Source organism: Mchenga conophoros, linkage group LG20, assembly GCF_057382185.1.
Source record: "Mchenga conophoros isolate Kocher_MC1m ecotype Shallow Benthic linkage group LG20, M_conophoros_male_GT1.1, whole genome shotgun sequence".
NCBI classification, from domain to species: domain Eukaryota; kingdom Metazoa; phylum Chordata; class Actinopteri; order Cichliformes; family Cichlidae; genus Mchenga; species Mchenga conophoros.
In genome coordinates, this window is record NC_140545.1 from 5,146,477 (window position 1) to 5,164,311 (window position 17,835).

The 17,835-nt window shown below is 42.5% G+C and overlaps 1 protein-coding gene across 27 annotated transcripts in view; it reads left to right on the forward strand.

Moving 5' to 3' along the window:
• The first annotated feature begins 1,567 nt into the window (after positions 1–1,567).
• Positions 1,568–17,835, forward strand: part of kif1b (kinesin family member 1B) — a 67,689-nt gene continuing 51,421 nt past the window's right edge. For 17 of the 27 annotated variants that reach the window (XM_085260514.1, XM_085260518.1, XM_085260530.1 and 14 more), the window contains exons 1-2: positions 1,569–1,860; positions 3,038–3,193. In XM_085260514.1, coding sequence (XP_085116640.1) covers positions 3,088–3,193 — 106 coding nt within the window. In that variant the 5' untranslated portion in view covers positions 1,569–1,860; positions 3,038–3,087. Of the gene's footprint in view, positions 1,861–3,037; positions 3,194–17,835 lie in introns of all 27 variants that reach the window. The other 10 variants (XM_085260534.1, XM_085260536.1, XM_085260537.1 and 7 more) reach the window with 3 other exon arrangements.

Below are 17,835 nucleotides of genomic sequence, written 5' to 3' on the forward strand. Positions count from 1 at the left end.
CACAATGATAAAGTGTGCCCAAATTTTCCTTCTCGGTCACGTTTTCCCCGCTGACTTTGATAGATTGAATTTACGTGTGTGTGTGTGTGTGTGTGTGTGTGTGTGTGTGTGTGTGTGTGTGTGTGTGTGTGTGTGTGTGTGTGCACGGCCTTAAGTCAAGAACCTCCTGAGCGCCACGTGGACATGTAATCCCCATTTTAGGTCTAGTGGAAGGACCGTGAGAATGTAGCATGATCACCTGAAGCACCATCCTAGGAGCACACCATTAAGTCATCTCACCTTAAAATGGTCTCTTTTAAATAGCACTGTACCTAACTTGACCTTGCTGACCTTAACTGTACAGGAAATTATTTCCTTTAACCACATACCTGTTTTGGAAGCTAGGATTTTGAACTCGAATAAATGATGATGCACATTATTTCACAACTGGTCACCATTTTTTTTCCCCCTTCAGACTGATGTCTTAGTGGCTTTGTTTAGTATCTTTTTTTTTTTTAATTTAAGTTTAGTGTAAGTAAAGAAAACAAAGACGCCCATGACAAGATACAAAATAACAGATCAGTTGCATTTTATTTATACAGTGCCAAATTAAAACTGTTGCCTCAAGAAGCTTTATATTATAAGGTGAAGACCAGGAGGAGGCAGGACAAACGACACATTGAAACAGAGAGAGAAAAACAACTATATAAATAGCAAAAAAAAAAAGAAGCTGGATGTGGCAAATATAATGCAAACCTGTTTTCATTTTGTGTCAGCAAAGGTAACTTCCAGTTCTAGGGAACATAAAAGTTGCAATCTTTTTTTGGAATGTGAATAGGTTAGTCATTGTTCTCAATTAAACTTGGCAACAGTCCAGTATTTACTGGCAAGGACACCTGTTAAACTTTTAACTCCGAGTTCATTCCAAAAAGAAACCGCAACTGCAAAAATATCACAGGAAAGTGAATTGCTTTGAATCAAACCTGCCTCTTAATGGTTCTTGCCAGAGGTTCCCTCCTGTTAAAAGGAAGTTTTTCCTTCCCCTTGTCTCCATGTGCTTGCTCAAAGGGGTTGTCTGATTGTTGAGGTTTATTCTGTATTATTGTATGGTCTTTACAATAAAAAAAAAGCGCCTTGAGGCAACTGCCGTAGTCATTTGGCGCTAAATGAGTAAAATTTAATTGAACTGGTTATATTCAAACACAGCAGGAAATGTATTTGCTCATTTTATTTTGTTTTATGGTCAGTGACATCTCTTGTGCCTGCTTTAAGGCAATATTATAATTATAATAATTATATTAGCAAAAATATAAATAATTTGGTTTATAAATTCGTGATGCACGGAAAAGTTACGTCGCTAGGCGGCGATCTTTGCGGTAACCCACGGTGCTGCGGGTAGCAGTAATGAGAAATCCTGCAGTGTGGCGTCACGGGCGAAAAAAAGGGAGCGACACCCCACCTATTCCCTCCCCCTTCGCGACCCCGAGTCACGCCATAGGCTCTTCGCCGCATTAGTCGCCGCTCTCTGTTTGCTCATTGGCCCGCCAGCCTGTCCGTGAGCGCGCTGAGAGGGAGTTGACGTAATCTCTTCGGTAAATCGAGACAATCTACCAATTCTTCTTCTCGCTAGTGTGCAGATAGGCGTCCGCCGTTCATCTGTAAGGGAGACTAAAGTAGTCAACGAAGTGGCCGTTTCCAAATACAAATCCTTCCACCGGAGGATACCGCTATAATGGGTGTTTTTCACGGAAATGGACTTTATAGCAGTTTCCTTGCGCACAGATTCTGATAGAAACAACACATTTTGACGCCTGCTAGCTAGCGTTAGTTCTCGCCACTGTCCGGTGGTTTTGGTTTTGTCTTTTGCAAGAGTCTCCAAGCGTAAGTATATATTTTTAAAAATAATATATTTATATTTTGGGGGACTGTTGTGCACTGGGTTGTTATTACAGTTTAGTTTCAACGATGGATAGGGAGCAGTTGTCTGTGTCAACTAATACATGTCCGGTGGTCAGTGGACCTCTACGTGGCCATGGTTGCGATAACACAAAAGAATTAAACATATATATGTACTTAATTGTTACAGTATATAGAATAATTTGTTTATAGGTTTACTTGATTATAGTTGGATAGCTGTTTCCGTTAGACTGTAGGTCGTAAATATTGAAGTCGGAGCCAATAACATTTAACGGGTTAAAGCTAGCTTAAAATAGAAAATATAATTGCTACTGTTGAAAGCTTCGCCTCTGGTAGGATTTAACGTCAAAACGCCTTTAACCCTGCCGGATAGGGTAAATGTGAACAATGTATCCAGTCTGGGCTGCTAAAATAAGCATGCAACTCCTCCCTTGCACTATTCCCCAACATGCAGCGGCGGAGGATTAGCCTACTTCCTAATATCAGCGAATGTGATTTTTTTAAAAGGGGGAAATTTAAGCTCTTCGTCTGCACAAAACGAACAGTGTCAGATGCAACAGACAGGCCCTCGGTTAGCTGTCCCGCTGTAGCTCTCGCCAAATAGGGGAGATAGGATTTCATGGGCGTATGCTTCGGCAAGTATGGCTGACTGCAAGTACATGGAAAAACATAGGATATTTAGGCTGTGTAGTCACCGGGTGCGGACTGTAAAAACGATGGAAAGTTGTGTGGTATTTTAACGCCACGTTATTTTATCCATGCAACAATCGTGATTTGTGATCTTCGTATTTTGTTTTCGGCTAAAGCGCATTTCACGTAAACGGTGGGTTTATGATATAAATATAAAGGCTTACATCCTCTGTTTGATTTGCTAAATGTATGATCGGCTGCTGTTTACAAAATATTAAAGGCTTCATCGGGTTTGGTCGGCCATATTTGTTGTAGGCTGTTATGACTGAAAATTGGGAGGGGGTGGACTTTCATTGTGTTTGATTTACATTTAGTGAAAACAGGCTCTGCTCCTTTTCACTATAGCACTTTTGTTTTATTTTTAAAGAAGGAAGCAAACATTGTCTGGCTTACCTGCATCACTTATTGTTTTAACTGATGAGATGCACACTTGTTTTTCTGTTTCCTTTAGGAGGGATACACACAAGGGATCTTACAGGGAGACTGACTTAAACTGCAAACATGTCTGGGGCTTCTGTGAAAGTCGCTGTTCGAGTTCGACCCTTCAACTCGAGGGAGATCAGCAAGGAGTCAAAATGTATCATTCAGATGCAAGGCAACACTACAAGTAAGTGGCCTACTGGCACGCATGCAAGACCACCAACGCAAACTGGAGGGAAAAAAAGCATCTTGATTTTATGCAGGTCCAGTCTGCAGGAACACTTCGGTGTACCATGCATGCTCCTGCATGTTCTTCCTTTAGGCGTCTTAGCAGAGAACAGTAGAATGAGCAAACTGAATAGTGGACGGTTGGGGACGAGCAGCCTGAAAGAGAATAAAAGGCTTACAGAGTGAAATTCCTCCTCCTCTGGAGGGGTGTGCATGCCAGAGGAGATTCTGTGTGAGAAACGCTTAGTTGGTTCACGCTGGGAGACCCAGGGTTCGTCCCACAGCGTGGCCTGCCAGCACCCCCAGTTCAGCTAGGGTTTATCACACGGCCACTGTTTTTCTTTAATGGATGTGTGTGCTGCTTTATAGTTTATGGTTGCCTTATCTCTTGAGTGTACACAAACAATTTGTGAACAGGTTGTTGGATGCATATAAAACACGATTGGCAGTTAATTATTTACAAGATTTGCATCCCTATTTGAACCACAGTGATTGAGATAGAGATCTAATGTGTATATGTGTCGTTCTGGCTGCTGTTACAACCAGATTTCCGCTTGTGGGACAATTAAAGGATTATTCTATTCTATTCAAAGTCTGACAGGTTAAGTAAAAATATACATATTTATAACTTTTCTCATGTTGCACTAATCCGTGATTGAGGCATAGGGAAGGATGTTAAGACCATCTAAGATTTATTATGTGATAGTGCCCTTATTTACTGTAAAGCATGCTTGTCGACAGTGTTATATGATAAGCAATAGCAGAGCAAGAAGAGAAAACCTGAACGTGGTTTGCAGTCATGTGATTCAACCTGCTTACTTGTGAGTCATCCGTTACTGTGAAGCACTAGCTGCCTCCTTACTCATGACTCTGTCGTGTGTGCTTCATTCCAGCTGAGCACAAGCTCCACGACGTTAGCGTGGAAGCATTTATTAACCCGCAGTAACGAGACAGCATGTGGAAACAGAAACATGCTCTACCAGCAGGCTCTCGAGTTTTGTCTGTCAGTCTTATATCACCCTCATTAGACTAAGCTTATATGAATCTTCCATAAGATCAAGTGTCCCTACCAGTTATGGCTCACTTGTCCTTTATCTCTCACACTCTACCAAAAAGAAGCTTTGTGTCAAATCCCTAGTAGTTTTACTCTATATCCTTGGGTTTTCATTATGCCAATGTCACCCGAAGGAGCTGGAGGGTGACTCGTGGTTTGTAGCAGAGCTGCAGTGGAATATGCAGCGTTTTGTAGGGGGGTTAGTCAGTGAGTGTGTGTGTGTGAGCGAGCGAGGGAGAGGAGTAGGCTGCGGTACTGCCTACTCTGCCTCCTTTCACATGGGCAGATTGCAGAGCAGAAAGGGAGGCTGGCAGGCGGCCATACTCTCCCTTCGTCAGGACTTCATTGCAGATGGTATGCTGAGAATGAGCTGTCTTATTTGGATGCCGAGAGGCCGAATCTTACCTGATGGCTCAGACACGCACAGGATCATACTGAGACTTTTTTTGTTGTGGTCGTTGTATTCCCCCAGACTTTCTAAAAGCCATTGTGCATTTTTACTCTAACAAAATGAAATAGACACAGCATTGCCATTTGAACAGTATTTTAATAATCAAGATTTTTATGGTATGTTTTTAACAAGATAAATAGATACAATTAGTCACATGAGTGTTACATTTACCAAGGAGTTTTTATTTGTCATCCTAGTGTTTTCTTTCTAAGTGATATGTTCAGCATCCATCTGTGTAAATGTCAAATTTTGCATCATTGAAAAACAAAGATCTAAACATGACTCATCCCAAGTTTACCCAAGTTGTTTGACACCCAAACAGCTTTGGGTATCAAAAACCCAACAACGTAGCCTTTCCAGAAGGCGTGGAAGGTGGCTACGAAACAGTTGGTGTCTGACGTGGTGAAACAACAGCATCTAGAGAAACTTCTAAAATCCATGCTACTGGAAATTCCCTTAAAAAAAATCTCTGGTCAGTATGTTATGTTTTTTCCTGTGTAGGATAAGCTGTGATGTAGCACTAGCCAGTCAGTGTGTGCGCGCAGTATGGGTGTACTTCTAATGTTTTCACTGGTCTTTGCTTGCATTTAAATTGGGCTGAAGGCTGCCTGATGGAAATGGGATGTTGCGTGGTCAGCTTGTATGTGTTTGGCAGATGTGTGTGTTATGCCATGACACTCCCCTTATTGTTGTGACTGGCTCAAGGGCATATGTGCCCGCCTGTGTGCATGTGTCAACAGTACAGAGAAAGATGGCGGTAGGGGGCAAGAACTCGGTCTCTTTCTCGCTCTTTCCCCTTTTCACCATGCAGAGAGGGTTGTCAAGGATAGGATGAGAGCAAAGGAGCAGCAAATTGATTATCCAGTGTGCAGGAAATGTGTCCAAGGCCTCTGCAGGGAGACAGAAACAAAGCAAAGGCCTCATTCAGGAGACGCTCTCAGACATACCAGAGCTAATGTAATTATAAAACAGTGACGCGATGGCCCGCTAATTTTGTGTTGGTACTCCAAATTAGAGATGGACCGATCCGATATTACGTATCGGTATCGGTCCGATACTGACCTAAATTACTGGATCGGATATCGGAGAAAAATAAAAAATGTAATCCGATCCATTAAATATCACGAAAGCACCTCACAAAACTTGCAACACACCGTAACTCACCTCAGAACGTTAGCACGTCGGAGCAGTATGCATCACGTGATAGAGCGGCTGTGGCATGCCGACCTGTCAGTGGTCTGGATAGCATTTGGAGCTTTGCTAGCAACCCAGCATTTCATCTCCGACAAAGTTATCCCAAGAGAAGTAAAGCAAGTGTGTAAGTCCATCTCTGAATGTTTGTAAAGCATTCCTGCATTAAGCTTAACAAGCGATATATGGAGCGACTGCCTCTTCTTGCTGCTACTTCAATCATGAAACTGCTTAATGATCAGCTGATCGGCTTTTCTGTCGCGAGTCCGTGTCTCTAGTTTGCTTTTGGCCCACTTTGCACCAGAAAGAGGAAACCAGCGGCTGAACAACAGCAGCACGTTTAAGCTTGATCAGCTGTTGTTAGAATTTATTTAATATTACTTTCTACTCGAGGATCTTTTTCTACGTAGCTGATGGCTGGTAACTGTGCAGGGGCGGATCTAGCAAAGTTTAGCCAGGGGGGCTGATAGGGCATGAACAGGGAAAAGGGGGCACAAAGACATACTTTTCTTTCTTATTCTCATTTAAAATGTCTAGCTTTTAATAAATAATTATCTTACACCCAAAGTTTTAATTTGATGTAAAATGAATAGAAGTCAATTACTGTATATAGTAACTATTAAGTCTAATATATATACCCTAGTAAGCTATAGTACTTTTTCCTTTGGGAAGGTACCATCTGTGCAGTCTGCAATTTTGTTGAAGAAAGATGTTGAATCTATTTAATATTTCTTGAAAAATAATTGATTTCTGTGCATTTTTTTTCACACTGCATCAAATTAAGGTTGATTACGTCGATTAAGCATCATGAGGTGGAGCGTGAGGGGTGGTTCCCTATTTTTTATTTATTTATTTTTGTTGTTGCTGGGAGTTGGAACCCTATTAGTTAGGTTGCTTAATATTTATGCTAAGTACTCTTTAAAATACCAGAATAGGGAGGATGGTGTAGGTTTAAGTTTATTAGATTGATCAGTATTGCTGTACTATGAAATTTTTTTTTTGCATACAGGTATAACAGAATAGCTTTAGTGTAGTTGTTGTTTTAAACTTGAGTATGAACTTATACAAAATGCAGCAAGATATTTAAAAAACAGTTTTGTTTATTAAAAAACACTATATCGGATTCATATCGGTATCGGCAGTTATCCAAATTTATGATATCGGTATCGGTATCGGACATAAAAAAGTGGTATCGTGCCATCTCTACTCCAAATGTTGAATAACTCCAGTACACCCAAACTCCGCCTTAATCTGGGGCCTGATGTGTTCTTCACTTCAGTTTCCATCTTGTTATGCAACTCATGTGTTATGTGCCCCTTGAGCCAGGGAGGAGCCACTCACGATGTATAGCCAGAGATGATCAATAGAGCTTACAAAGCACACAGAGATGTTATGATGAAGCATTTTGTCAACTGATTGCAAACCTGCAGTCTAGTCTAGTCGCTGTCTGGTGTTCAAAATAGTGTTTCTAATGCTTTATCAGTAGTCTACACTAGCCACATTTTCAAGAACGGGATGTTAGACGATATTATCACTTAAGCTAAGAGTAAACAAAATGACCAATTGAAAGCACAAACAGAAGGTCACCACATCAATTAAACCTTCACCTTTCAGATACAATTCACCCAAGTGTGCTCTCACTATGAGGTAAGTGGATGCTGACCTTACCCTGCAGGGAAGAACGAGCTCAGCTCCAGTGACAGTTACACATAAGAGGAGGCTCTCATCACAGCAGAAATAACAATGAACCATTTTCACGTCAATGAAATGCAGTTATTGGTGGGACATGCAGCAAGGAAGGTGGGTTTGGATGTGGGGCAGTCATACTTTCGCTGAACCCTGTGCAGACAGGGCTGATTGACCCGATTAAGACCAGTAATCCTTTGGCTTGCCTCAGATCACCACGCCCAGAAGCCGTAATCCTTGTGACCCTTGCAGGTGTATACATACCGACATGCACCCGCTCTAGGGTGTTACATTCCTCATCACTCAGATAGTTCTAGAGCCAAACATTCACAAATGTACAGAGCAAACTTTTACATTCAAACATGACCTCCTAATAAGGAGGAAGGACAGGCAGCCTGTGTTTACTGTGTCACGGGACTGTCAGCTGAGAGGCACAAATGCATGTCATGCAGCTCATCCAGTTTTTAGCTGAACTACTGGTAGCAGGTGTCTTACAGAAAGTCACACAGTTAGTGTATCGACGAGCGTGTTAAACTAGCTGTTGAAGCTGGGGAGACTGTGTGCTAATATTGTTATTGTTACGTCTTAACTCACATTTAACATTGCACCTGGTATTTTTGAACAGCGTACAAGCGCTCTGTTCTTGGGATGGGTATCGTTTAGGTTTTATCCGATATCAGTACCAAACCGGTACTTTTGAAATGGTGCCGGTGCTTAAACGGTGCTCGAACCGGTTCTCGAACCGGTGCTTAAAGAATGGAGAACACAAAATTGGTCCAAAAACCTCTCATGTTCAGCTGTTTTTTTTTTTTTGTTTTTTTTTTTTTGTAAAAAGATAACAATGTTAGCCTTTTCTGCAGCTATAGGGGATTTATGGTATCACTCTTGGCTGGAAGCAGTGCTTAAACAATGGAAAAAAACCACAAACTTTGTCCCAAAACCTCTCATGTTTAACATTTTTCCACTTTTTCTTTGGTCATTTTAGCCTTTTTGGCCAGGGTGACGGGAGTATCTGCCATCAAACAAGAGGACAGCCGCATGTAACTACGACGGTGTTTGCTAGTTCACCTTACATGCATTAATGTAATAACGCGGTTAGCGTACTCAACGTAAATTACACACAAACAACATTAAGCTACTCACGCAGAGAAGAACGGCTGCTGCTGCATCATCATCCGTCATCATTTCTGCTACACTGGCAGGGCTAGGGGCCAGGACTCTACTCTTCGGGTTTTTGGGGGATGTTGCTAACTCCGGGTCCGATAACAGGCACCACACCCGCAGTAGATGTGCACGGTGGGAGGTCTCGCAGCAAGCTATAAAATACGGCGCATTTCTCAGCTTTTAACAAAATGCTATACGTCGTCAGATTCGAGGTGTTACCTCCTTTGCACAGTATCACCTTAAAGCACTTGTTGCTGCTGAGTTTGCATCTTTTGCTGTGAAGTACAGGCAGACTTTGACCGCCTCGCCTTGGGCATTTTTAATCTGTTGCTCTGCTCTAAAAGAACCTACGTACCTGGGCCCGCCTACTATCCTTGGAAACGTAAAATGATTGGCTAGAAGATAACGTGTATGACATCTCAGGAAAAAAAAGCACCGAAATAAAGCACCGAAATGTGCGCTGCTTTTCGGTCTGGTTACTACCGTTTATGTCAGAACCGGTACCCATCCCTGCTCTGCTCACCCTTACCTGTCCATAAACATATTTAAATTTGTAAGCAAGACACCGACTTTTCATGGAGCATTATTGCTAAGTGCACACTATCTGCCTAGCTAGTGTGTGTAAATAATCGTACTAATACTTGTATAACATCTTTCTAGACAGAGTATTCCAAGTACTTTTTTTTTTTTTTTTAACAAAAAGCAACATGTACCTAGGGCTGGGCGATATGGCCTAAAATCAATATCACGATAAATTGAGCAGTTAACCTCGATAACGATAAATGGACGATAACCACCCCAAGTGCCAAAAAAACTAACTTTTTTTTTTTTTTTTCATTTGATGGGGCTGTGGCAGGCAGCATCGTTCCTCCAGTTATTTTGATAATATTATTCCCCCTAGACCTATTCATTGCAATTATATTATTACCACTTTAAAGGACTGTAAAATGTCACTGAAAATAAATGAAGACAATAGTAGTAAGTACTTTTAGTGGTTAAGATTTATTAACTGAACAAAATAAAAAGTGTAGGATACAATATGTAACCATGCTCTCTAAAAAATGTGTATCCCTTGTAAACAAAATAGTTTAATAATAAATATGTTTCACATTGGCTATTCACACCCTCACCGTCGTGAGGGTGTCACCGCAGTTTGTCACACTGCGCACGCGCAAACACAAATGTCAGCGAAAAAGACGGCGTAGCACGGCAGTGCAGCGTGTGATCTGGACACAAGCGATGGAGGGAACTTGTAGAACTTTGGAAAGCTCATCCGAGCCTTTTCGATGTGGCCTCACAAAATGATCACGACCACAACATCCGTGAAAATAGTTGGATCTACACTGCTGCTCAATCACAGCTGCCTGATCAATGTTTTTCATTAGCAATTTAGCAAAGTTGATGGTGGTGGTGTGCGTGTCTGTGTGAGTGAAAGACAGAGAGGGAGAGCGAGCGACAGAATTTCTGTTATAACCTTCGTTTTATGTACGCACAGTGTGAGCACTCAGGTCGCATCAGAGCATCGGGGCGTATAGTGTGAGACCCTGCATCGTGACCTATGAACTTCTAACCCCTGCGAGTCAATCGTACAGTTTGAGCAGGAGCTGAATCGCGCGACTGAAAAAAATCGCACAGTGTCTGCCCAACAGGTAGTAGTCACGTGACTCCACCCCGTCAAGTCTGTAACGTAGCACAGCGTCTTAAGGGGACATGAACATCGCCAACCTGCACATGCCTTTTTCTCTTTTTTTTTTAAATACCGAATTTACCGACATGGGCAAAATGACGTCGATGAGAGTCATAAATTTCGGTAACGATAAATTTTTGATATATCGCCCAGCCCTACATGTACCCATTCAGATAACCACTCATGCAGCGCTTTATTCTGTGCCTTTTAAGCACTTTCTATCATATGCACACTGACTCTGATGGATCCATTCAGGCATTCAGGATTCACCATCTTGCTTGAAGCTTCTTTGACATATGAAATGTACCAAGCCATAAACCCTAGACCAAGGTACATGCCAAAGTTATAAACAGGAAATAGAAACCCTGTAAGGGTCTGATGAGCTGTGCCTCATGAAACCACTGTCATATGTTCTGTGGTTGTCTTCTGTAGTAGTCAAAGCAATAGCAATACTAAAACATCTGCAGTGAATGAATAAAAGCTTCTCTTTTTCTGTATTCTTTGCTTTTTTAAAAATGCATATGAGGGAAACCCACCATATGCCTTTTATAATATTTTGTTATAATATTTTGCCTTGTGGTTCTTCATGACGCTCTGTTTGGGGTCAGCTTTGCAAATTGTTGTTAAATGCTGATGTTCTGGCAGTTATTGAAACCGACTGGTGGACATATGTTTGGGACGTTTGAATAGACACGGTCACTTTGTAATAGCATGTAGGCTGCTGAATGCTGACCTAGTTACAACAATACTAACCATAGGTTTTAATCAGACATTCTCAGGTACTGGAATCGTCTCTGATTCTCAGATTCTTTTGATAAGCTTCTCTTCATGTGTCACATGTTTGGCAAATGGCACCATTCTTATTTAAGATGAGAAACAAAGCATTGCACAGAGCCCCGATGGCCTTACCCATTAACACTGAATTATGTTTCGTTAATAAGAAATGAATAAGAACCCACAACAGTGCATTGCACATGAGGGTGAAGCTGCCATATTCTAGATGTGGCTGAGGTCAGAAGGGAAAGTGTTAAACTCAAAGTGGTTACAGCTTTGTAGCTGACCAAGTTTCTTGTGGTTTTCACTTCAGTTTTTGTTTGCTTTTTGGCAGCTAGGTTTTATTTTGTTTCCAGTGTTCCTCCTTTTAAACATTTTACTTTAGTCAACATCAATTTACTTACTCAGTAATCTACATAATTATGCACACTCATTTGCTCAAACTGCAAACAGTTTTTCATGTTTAGCATGTTGTTTGGGCCATAGTCTGTGGAAAATGGGATCCTGATGTCAACTGAAGTGAGTGACACAAGGCATTGTGGGATTTCTTGGTACAGAAACTATGGAAGGAGTCTGAGCAGTAATTTCTCAGACTTAGAAAAACTGTGGACGCAGCGACGCTTGCTGTGGTCGAGCTAGACTAATGAAATATCTTAATAACATGCAGGGCTGTAATGTACTGTGTATTATAAGCCGTGGACTGTCATTAACAGAAGCTACAGCCAAACAGAGAAGAGACATCTGCTGTTATATATCAGCGTCCTAGCAGATGGATAGAAACACCTCATTAATTGATGCACTCCATCTATTGAGCTAACGCAGCCTGAGATCTGGGTAGAGTTAGCTACTCGTCATCATGGTTAAAGATTAAGCCATGGCAGATTTTACTTTTCTCTCCAGAATTTTAGTTCAATAACTGGATTTTTAAAATGGTCTTCTTTGGCTCTCGGGGAGATTTCTCTAAGCCTAAACAATTATTAACCCAGAGTATAACAGATGTCTGCTTTAGAAGGCAGAGAGGCTCTCACTGAGATCACCCAACCATTCTCCATGTTGACACAGATCAGGCCAGTTGCTTTCCATTTCCATTGTTGATTATTTATTTGCTTTTTGTTTTTCTGTTTTGTCATATCTTTGTGTTTTAATTGCTACATGAAAACAAAGACACCACAAACCTCTTTTTTGCAAACACTTGCAGCAAATGTCATAGTTGGATGACGTGATCCTCGGTTGTAACTTGAGGGCTTGAGGATCAGCTCCAGATGTCTTTAAGCGTAGGTATTACCAGTGCCATAAAGCAGTACATCTGGAAAAGCAGCATACCTCCTGATCTCACGAGGTTTATTTTTCTCACATAGCACACTAGCTAGAAATTTGCCATACTCATCTTATGGTTACGTTTTTTTCCATGCATCCCATTGGTTAAATTCTATCTACCTCATTGTTTTTAGCTTTTCAGCCTGCGACAGAGATCAGAAAATCTGAGTGAGCCTTTTGCAGAAAAAAGTGGGATATTAGAGGAGCTGACTGGTGGGGGGGGAGGGGGTGTGCAAACGCAGCCGCAGCAGAGAGACAGTGAAAGTCGTGCATGAGCACACTTCACGTGTAGGACAGCGTGAGGCAGCATCACATAGCAATACATCGTGAGGTTTTGGTCATAATTATGATTGAGGCTGACCGTGCATGTTTGTAGCTTAGCTACCAGTGAAGGGAGACAGTGCCATTATTTTTTTTTTACATCCGTTAGTCATAATTGGAAGCCTGTGTTTGCATTTTCACTTCATTATTTAAAATACAAAATGCGAACAGAAATTAGTAGAAATTGAGAGATCTCTGTATTTAGGCTGGTTCAGTTGTTTCTAACTCTCCTTGTTTTTCTTAGCACTGAAAATGTTTCTTTATCACTCTGCTTGTCTCCCTCATGTTATTGCATGATGGCTAAGAAGAATGCAAACATTAAACGTCTGCACAGGATAATCAGCACATGCAGGGTTCAGAGTATAGGATGATGCTTTTGTGCTTTCATTTGATTACCTGCACACCACATAACCAGCAGGTATTTCTTTAAATGTCTTTGCGTTCCCAACAGCCTGCATCCAACACCATTCATCTCTGACTGGCAGCAAAAAAAAAAAAAGCCAAGATAATGGCATGTTTGTTATCATGTTCCGTCAGTTCTTGGCTTGCTCCTCTTCCCTGCTCTTTGGTTCGGTGCTTAAGTTGACTGAAATGGTCAGACTTTCCCACATTCAAGAAAGTGAATGTGTTTTTAAGTTTTTTGCCCTCACCGACACGGCTCTCTTTCCAGACTGTGTTGTTTGGTTTCCTCCCACAGTCTGGGGCTGAATTCAGAGGCAGCCCAGGGAGCTTTGCAGTCTGAGCACGAGTAGCTTGTTGGTGGGCATCATGCTCCCTGTGTATTATTCATGCGTCCAGAGTGGAGGGTTTGGCAGTGTAATATTTTTGAAACCTTAATTAATCAGGCGGGACAGCTGACCCATGACTAGGTCAGGTACTGGATTCCTTTGCTGGGAAGCTAATGAAGATCATTGGAGTGTACACCCACTCATGGATGCATATGCATGCAGCACACAGACTTTCACACATCACTTTTGTTCTCTGCAGAGAAACTGTTCTGTGAAAGGTTCACTCATCTAATGTTAACATGATGCATCAATCTCTGCTTAACCCTAATGTTTGGTTTTTTGAAAGATGTACACCAGAGGAAAAGAAATGTGAGGTTTTCACCGATCCATGCGCCTGCTCCGTGTTCATGATGTCACAATGCGTACAGAAAGCCAGGGAACATTTAAAGTAAGACTTGTGTTGCAGAGTAGAGGCTAGTTAAGAAAATCCAGGTCACTGCTCTGTAAAATAGGAGCTTGTTGTGAGCAGTGCTGTCTTCCCCGTGTCTGCACAGCTCGGTCTCCACCGTTGTTCCCACTGTTTTTGGGCCATATGATAATCTGAGCACTGAAGAGATGCTCTGAGGATTTCTGCACTGAATTTTTTCTTTTTCCTTCTGTCTTTGATTTTTTTTTTAATTTACTCCCCCTCCTTTTTAAGCACAAATTCAAATATGCAGATATCTGGAACTGGATTCAACGACCCTAAAAGTGAGGTGACCCCAAAACTGATATAAACATTGTCTACTGACATCAATAAATGTCATGTTGTGTGGCTCCACAAGCTGAATATTGGCTGCTTAAACCATTGCATCCCCACTGTTTTTAGACAGACTTCAGATGTTGTTCTATCATGATTTAAATATAAAAACAAGTAATGCTGCACTGCCGATCCATTCATTTATACTTGTCAAAGAAACTTTCCTTCCTTCAGGATTTATTGTTTCTGACGGTAGGGCACTGCACTCATGTTAAAGTCATAGGTTACTGGAGTTGAATCAGCCCCTCTCTCCCTTTTTTTGCTCTTCTTGTCATTTTTATGACTTTTTCAGCTGTAATTTCATGTTTTATACCATCATCTGTGTGTAAATGTTATTAATTAATCACTGCTCTAACTCGCAATGTTGATCACCTCAGTTGAGTTGACATTAAAATCTTGTTCTGTAGTGTGCAACCAAATTTTCTAAAAATTTAAACTTTAGAGGAACTGCTTTCTCTGTAAATATTTTCAGTTCCTCTTTTTTTAGTTGAGCACGTGCAGCTCCACGGGCTTATTGTGCCAAGATTAATGCAGGAAATATTCAGTGCTCTAAAAGTAAGTGCTATTTTTAAATTGGAATATACCAGACTCTTTTAAAGCTGAGCTGGACGTGCTGAGCTACTTCTCGGCACAGGTTGTCATGGGAAAGACCTTTGACCTTTTGAGGCAGCACCTGCACCAAGGAGAATATAATTCTTGGAAAAGCGGTGCCTCTTGAAGCTGTGAAATTGGCCGGTACGAGATTCTGGAATGGCACCACTTACCTCAACATCCAGCTGTGAAAGCTGCATCAACCTGAGCCAAAAAGTGATCGAGCTGGAACAAAGGATATCCACGCTATACCAAATCCAGGGGGCTGAATGCGAACTTGACACGATCCTCCTTGGCAAAGCTCAAACCACCGCTACTAGCGCTGAGCTAGCCGACACAGTGCACCATCCAGCTGCTGTGTCCCAAGATCCCGCCAACAGTCAACACAGGCTCTCAACTTGCGTCGCTGGTGCTTCTGCCAAGGACGAGAACTCCTGGTTTCAGCTAGGGGCCAGACCCAAGGCTCTGGTCAGCTCCACTCCACTCCAACCAGCGCCAGCGCCATGGACCATGGTTGAGACGCGTGGTGGCTGCAGAGGGGGCAGGAGGATCCGTCTCTCGCACCCTCACCCCTCCGGTGCGGTAGTATTGGAGAATAAATTCAATGTCCTGGATCCTGTGGACTTTCCTCCTCTGACCGCTAGCCCTCGCCATCCCGCTGTGTCGCTGAGGTCTGCGCCATCTCCACCACTACGCCCCCGGAGCCGCGGCGGGCAACCCGACGCTGTGGTGCAAACTCACCGCGGAGAGCTATGCTTTACCCCGGCTCCTCGGAGAAGAGGACCCACGGCGCGGCTACCTGGGAGTCACTCACGCAGTCCGGCTGGCGCATCTCCATCTGAACACCCCCGGTGTCGCGGCGCGGGCGTCTCAGATGGCCAACAGCCCTCGGTGGCACCTCCTCTCTCCACGCTGGTCCTCAGGGATTCCATCGTCAGGAACGTGCGGATGAGGGGGGCGCTCACGCTGTCGTTCCCGGGAGCCACTGTTGTTGACATAGTGGACAGAATTCCCAACATTCTGGCATCCCACCCACAAGTTAACCGGCTCATCATCCACATCGGCACCAATGACATCCCCAAACAGCAATCTGAGCTGCTGAAGTTGGACTTCCTCGAACTCTTCAGCCTCCTTGGTCAGTTGCAGGTGAGTGCTTTTATCTCTGGGCCCACCCCCACCTGTGGCAGAGGGATAGGCCGTTTCAGCCGGCTGCTCAGCCTTAACACCTGGCTTTCCTCTGCCTGTATCTCCCACGGCGTGGGTTTTATTAACAACTTTGATGCCTTCTGGGAGAGGAGGCATCTTTTTGGGGCAGACGGGCTCCACCTCAACGCCTGGGGACGCCGTTTGCTGTCCGCCAATTTGGCATTTGGCGTACAGCACTCCCGCACATCGCCACTGTCTGCCACTGACTGATGTTCCCCTGGTCCCAGCTCCTATATTTGTTCCACTTTTAACAGTAATACACAAAACTCTGGACTAGGACCTTTCTCTCCCACAGTCAACACAATACCCGTCATAATCACAAACAGAGAGCAACAGAATTATCATAAATCCAGTAACTCCAAAAACATTAATAACCTCCGGCCTCTTCAAAAATATCAACATCCATTCAACTCTATTGTCAATAATCCACCAGTCTCAATCAGTATGGCACTTTTAAATGTACGCTCTCTGTCGAACAAGTCTTTTATTATTAATGATTTAATTTTAGATAATAAACTTGACTGTTTATTTTTAACTGAAACATGGCTGGGCTCGGATGCACCAGTTGTTCTCACTGAGGCCTCCCCACCAAATTTTAATTTCTCTTTTTCTATTAGAAGTGGTAAGAGAGGTGGTGGGACTGCATCTTTAGCCAACAACACACTCACCACCAAACAAATTTTATTTGATCATTTTACCACTTTTGAATTCCATGCTATTGTTTTCAGCAGCCCTCCAGTTTTATCTGTCACAATTTATAGACCACCTAAAGACAGCGCTGCTTTTATCAAGGAATTCTCAGAATTTTTAACAAACATACATTCAAAATATAATATGATAATTTTAACCGGTGATTTTAACCTGCACATAGATAATCCTTCTGACCCTGCAACAAAAGAATTCTTAAACATTCTTCACTGTTTGGATTTTACCCAGCACGTCACGCAGCCGACTCACAACAGAGGACACACTCTGGACCTGGTCATCACCCATGGGCTGTCCACCAGCGTGTCCTCTGTTGTTGACTTGGCTGTCTCTGACCACTACTGTGTGTTTTTTAACATCACCGGTTTTATTCAGCGGAAGACCTCGGTGCGAACTGTGAGGAGGCGCTATCTAACCTCTGAAGTGGCTGCAAATTTTACCAGGGTTTTAGTCAAATGCCCCCCTGTGATTTTACCTGCACCCTGCGATTTGATTTTTAGTTATTTTAACAGCAAACTGAAGAAAAGCCTTGACTCCGTTGCTCCACTCACCACCAAAAAGATTAACGTAAAACATGCATCACCCTGGAGAAACGAAGAAGTCAAAAAACTCAAAAGAAATTGCAGGGCAGCAGAAAGGAGATGGAGGAAAAATAAAAATAATATCAACCATCAAATATTTTCCGAGCAACTTAAAATGTACAATAATACATTAAGGAAGTCAAGAAATTCATACTTCGCCAAAATAATCAGTATTAACAAAAATAATCCCAAGGTCCTCTTTTCCACCATAGATCATTTATTTAACCCTGATTTTAACAGCTCCCAAAGAACCCCCACAGACTCGCTCTGTGAGCAGTTTGCAGACCACTTCAGGGGAAAGATCAGCGCCATCAGATCTGATATTTTATCTAATCGCGATATGATT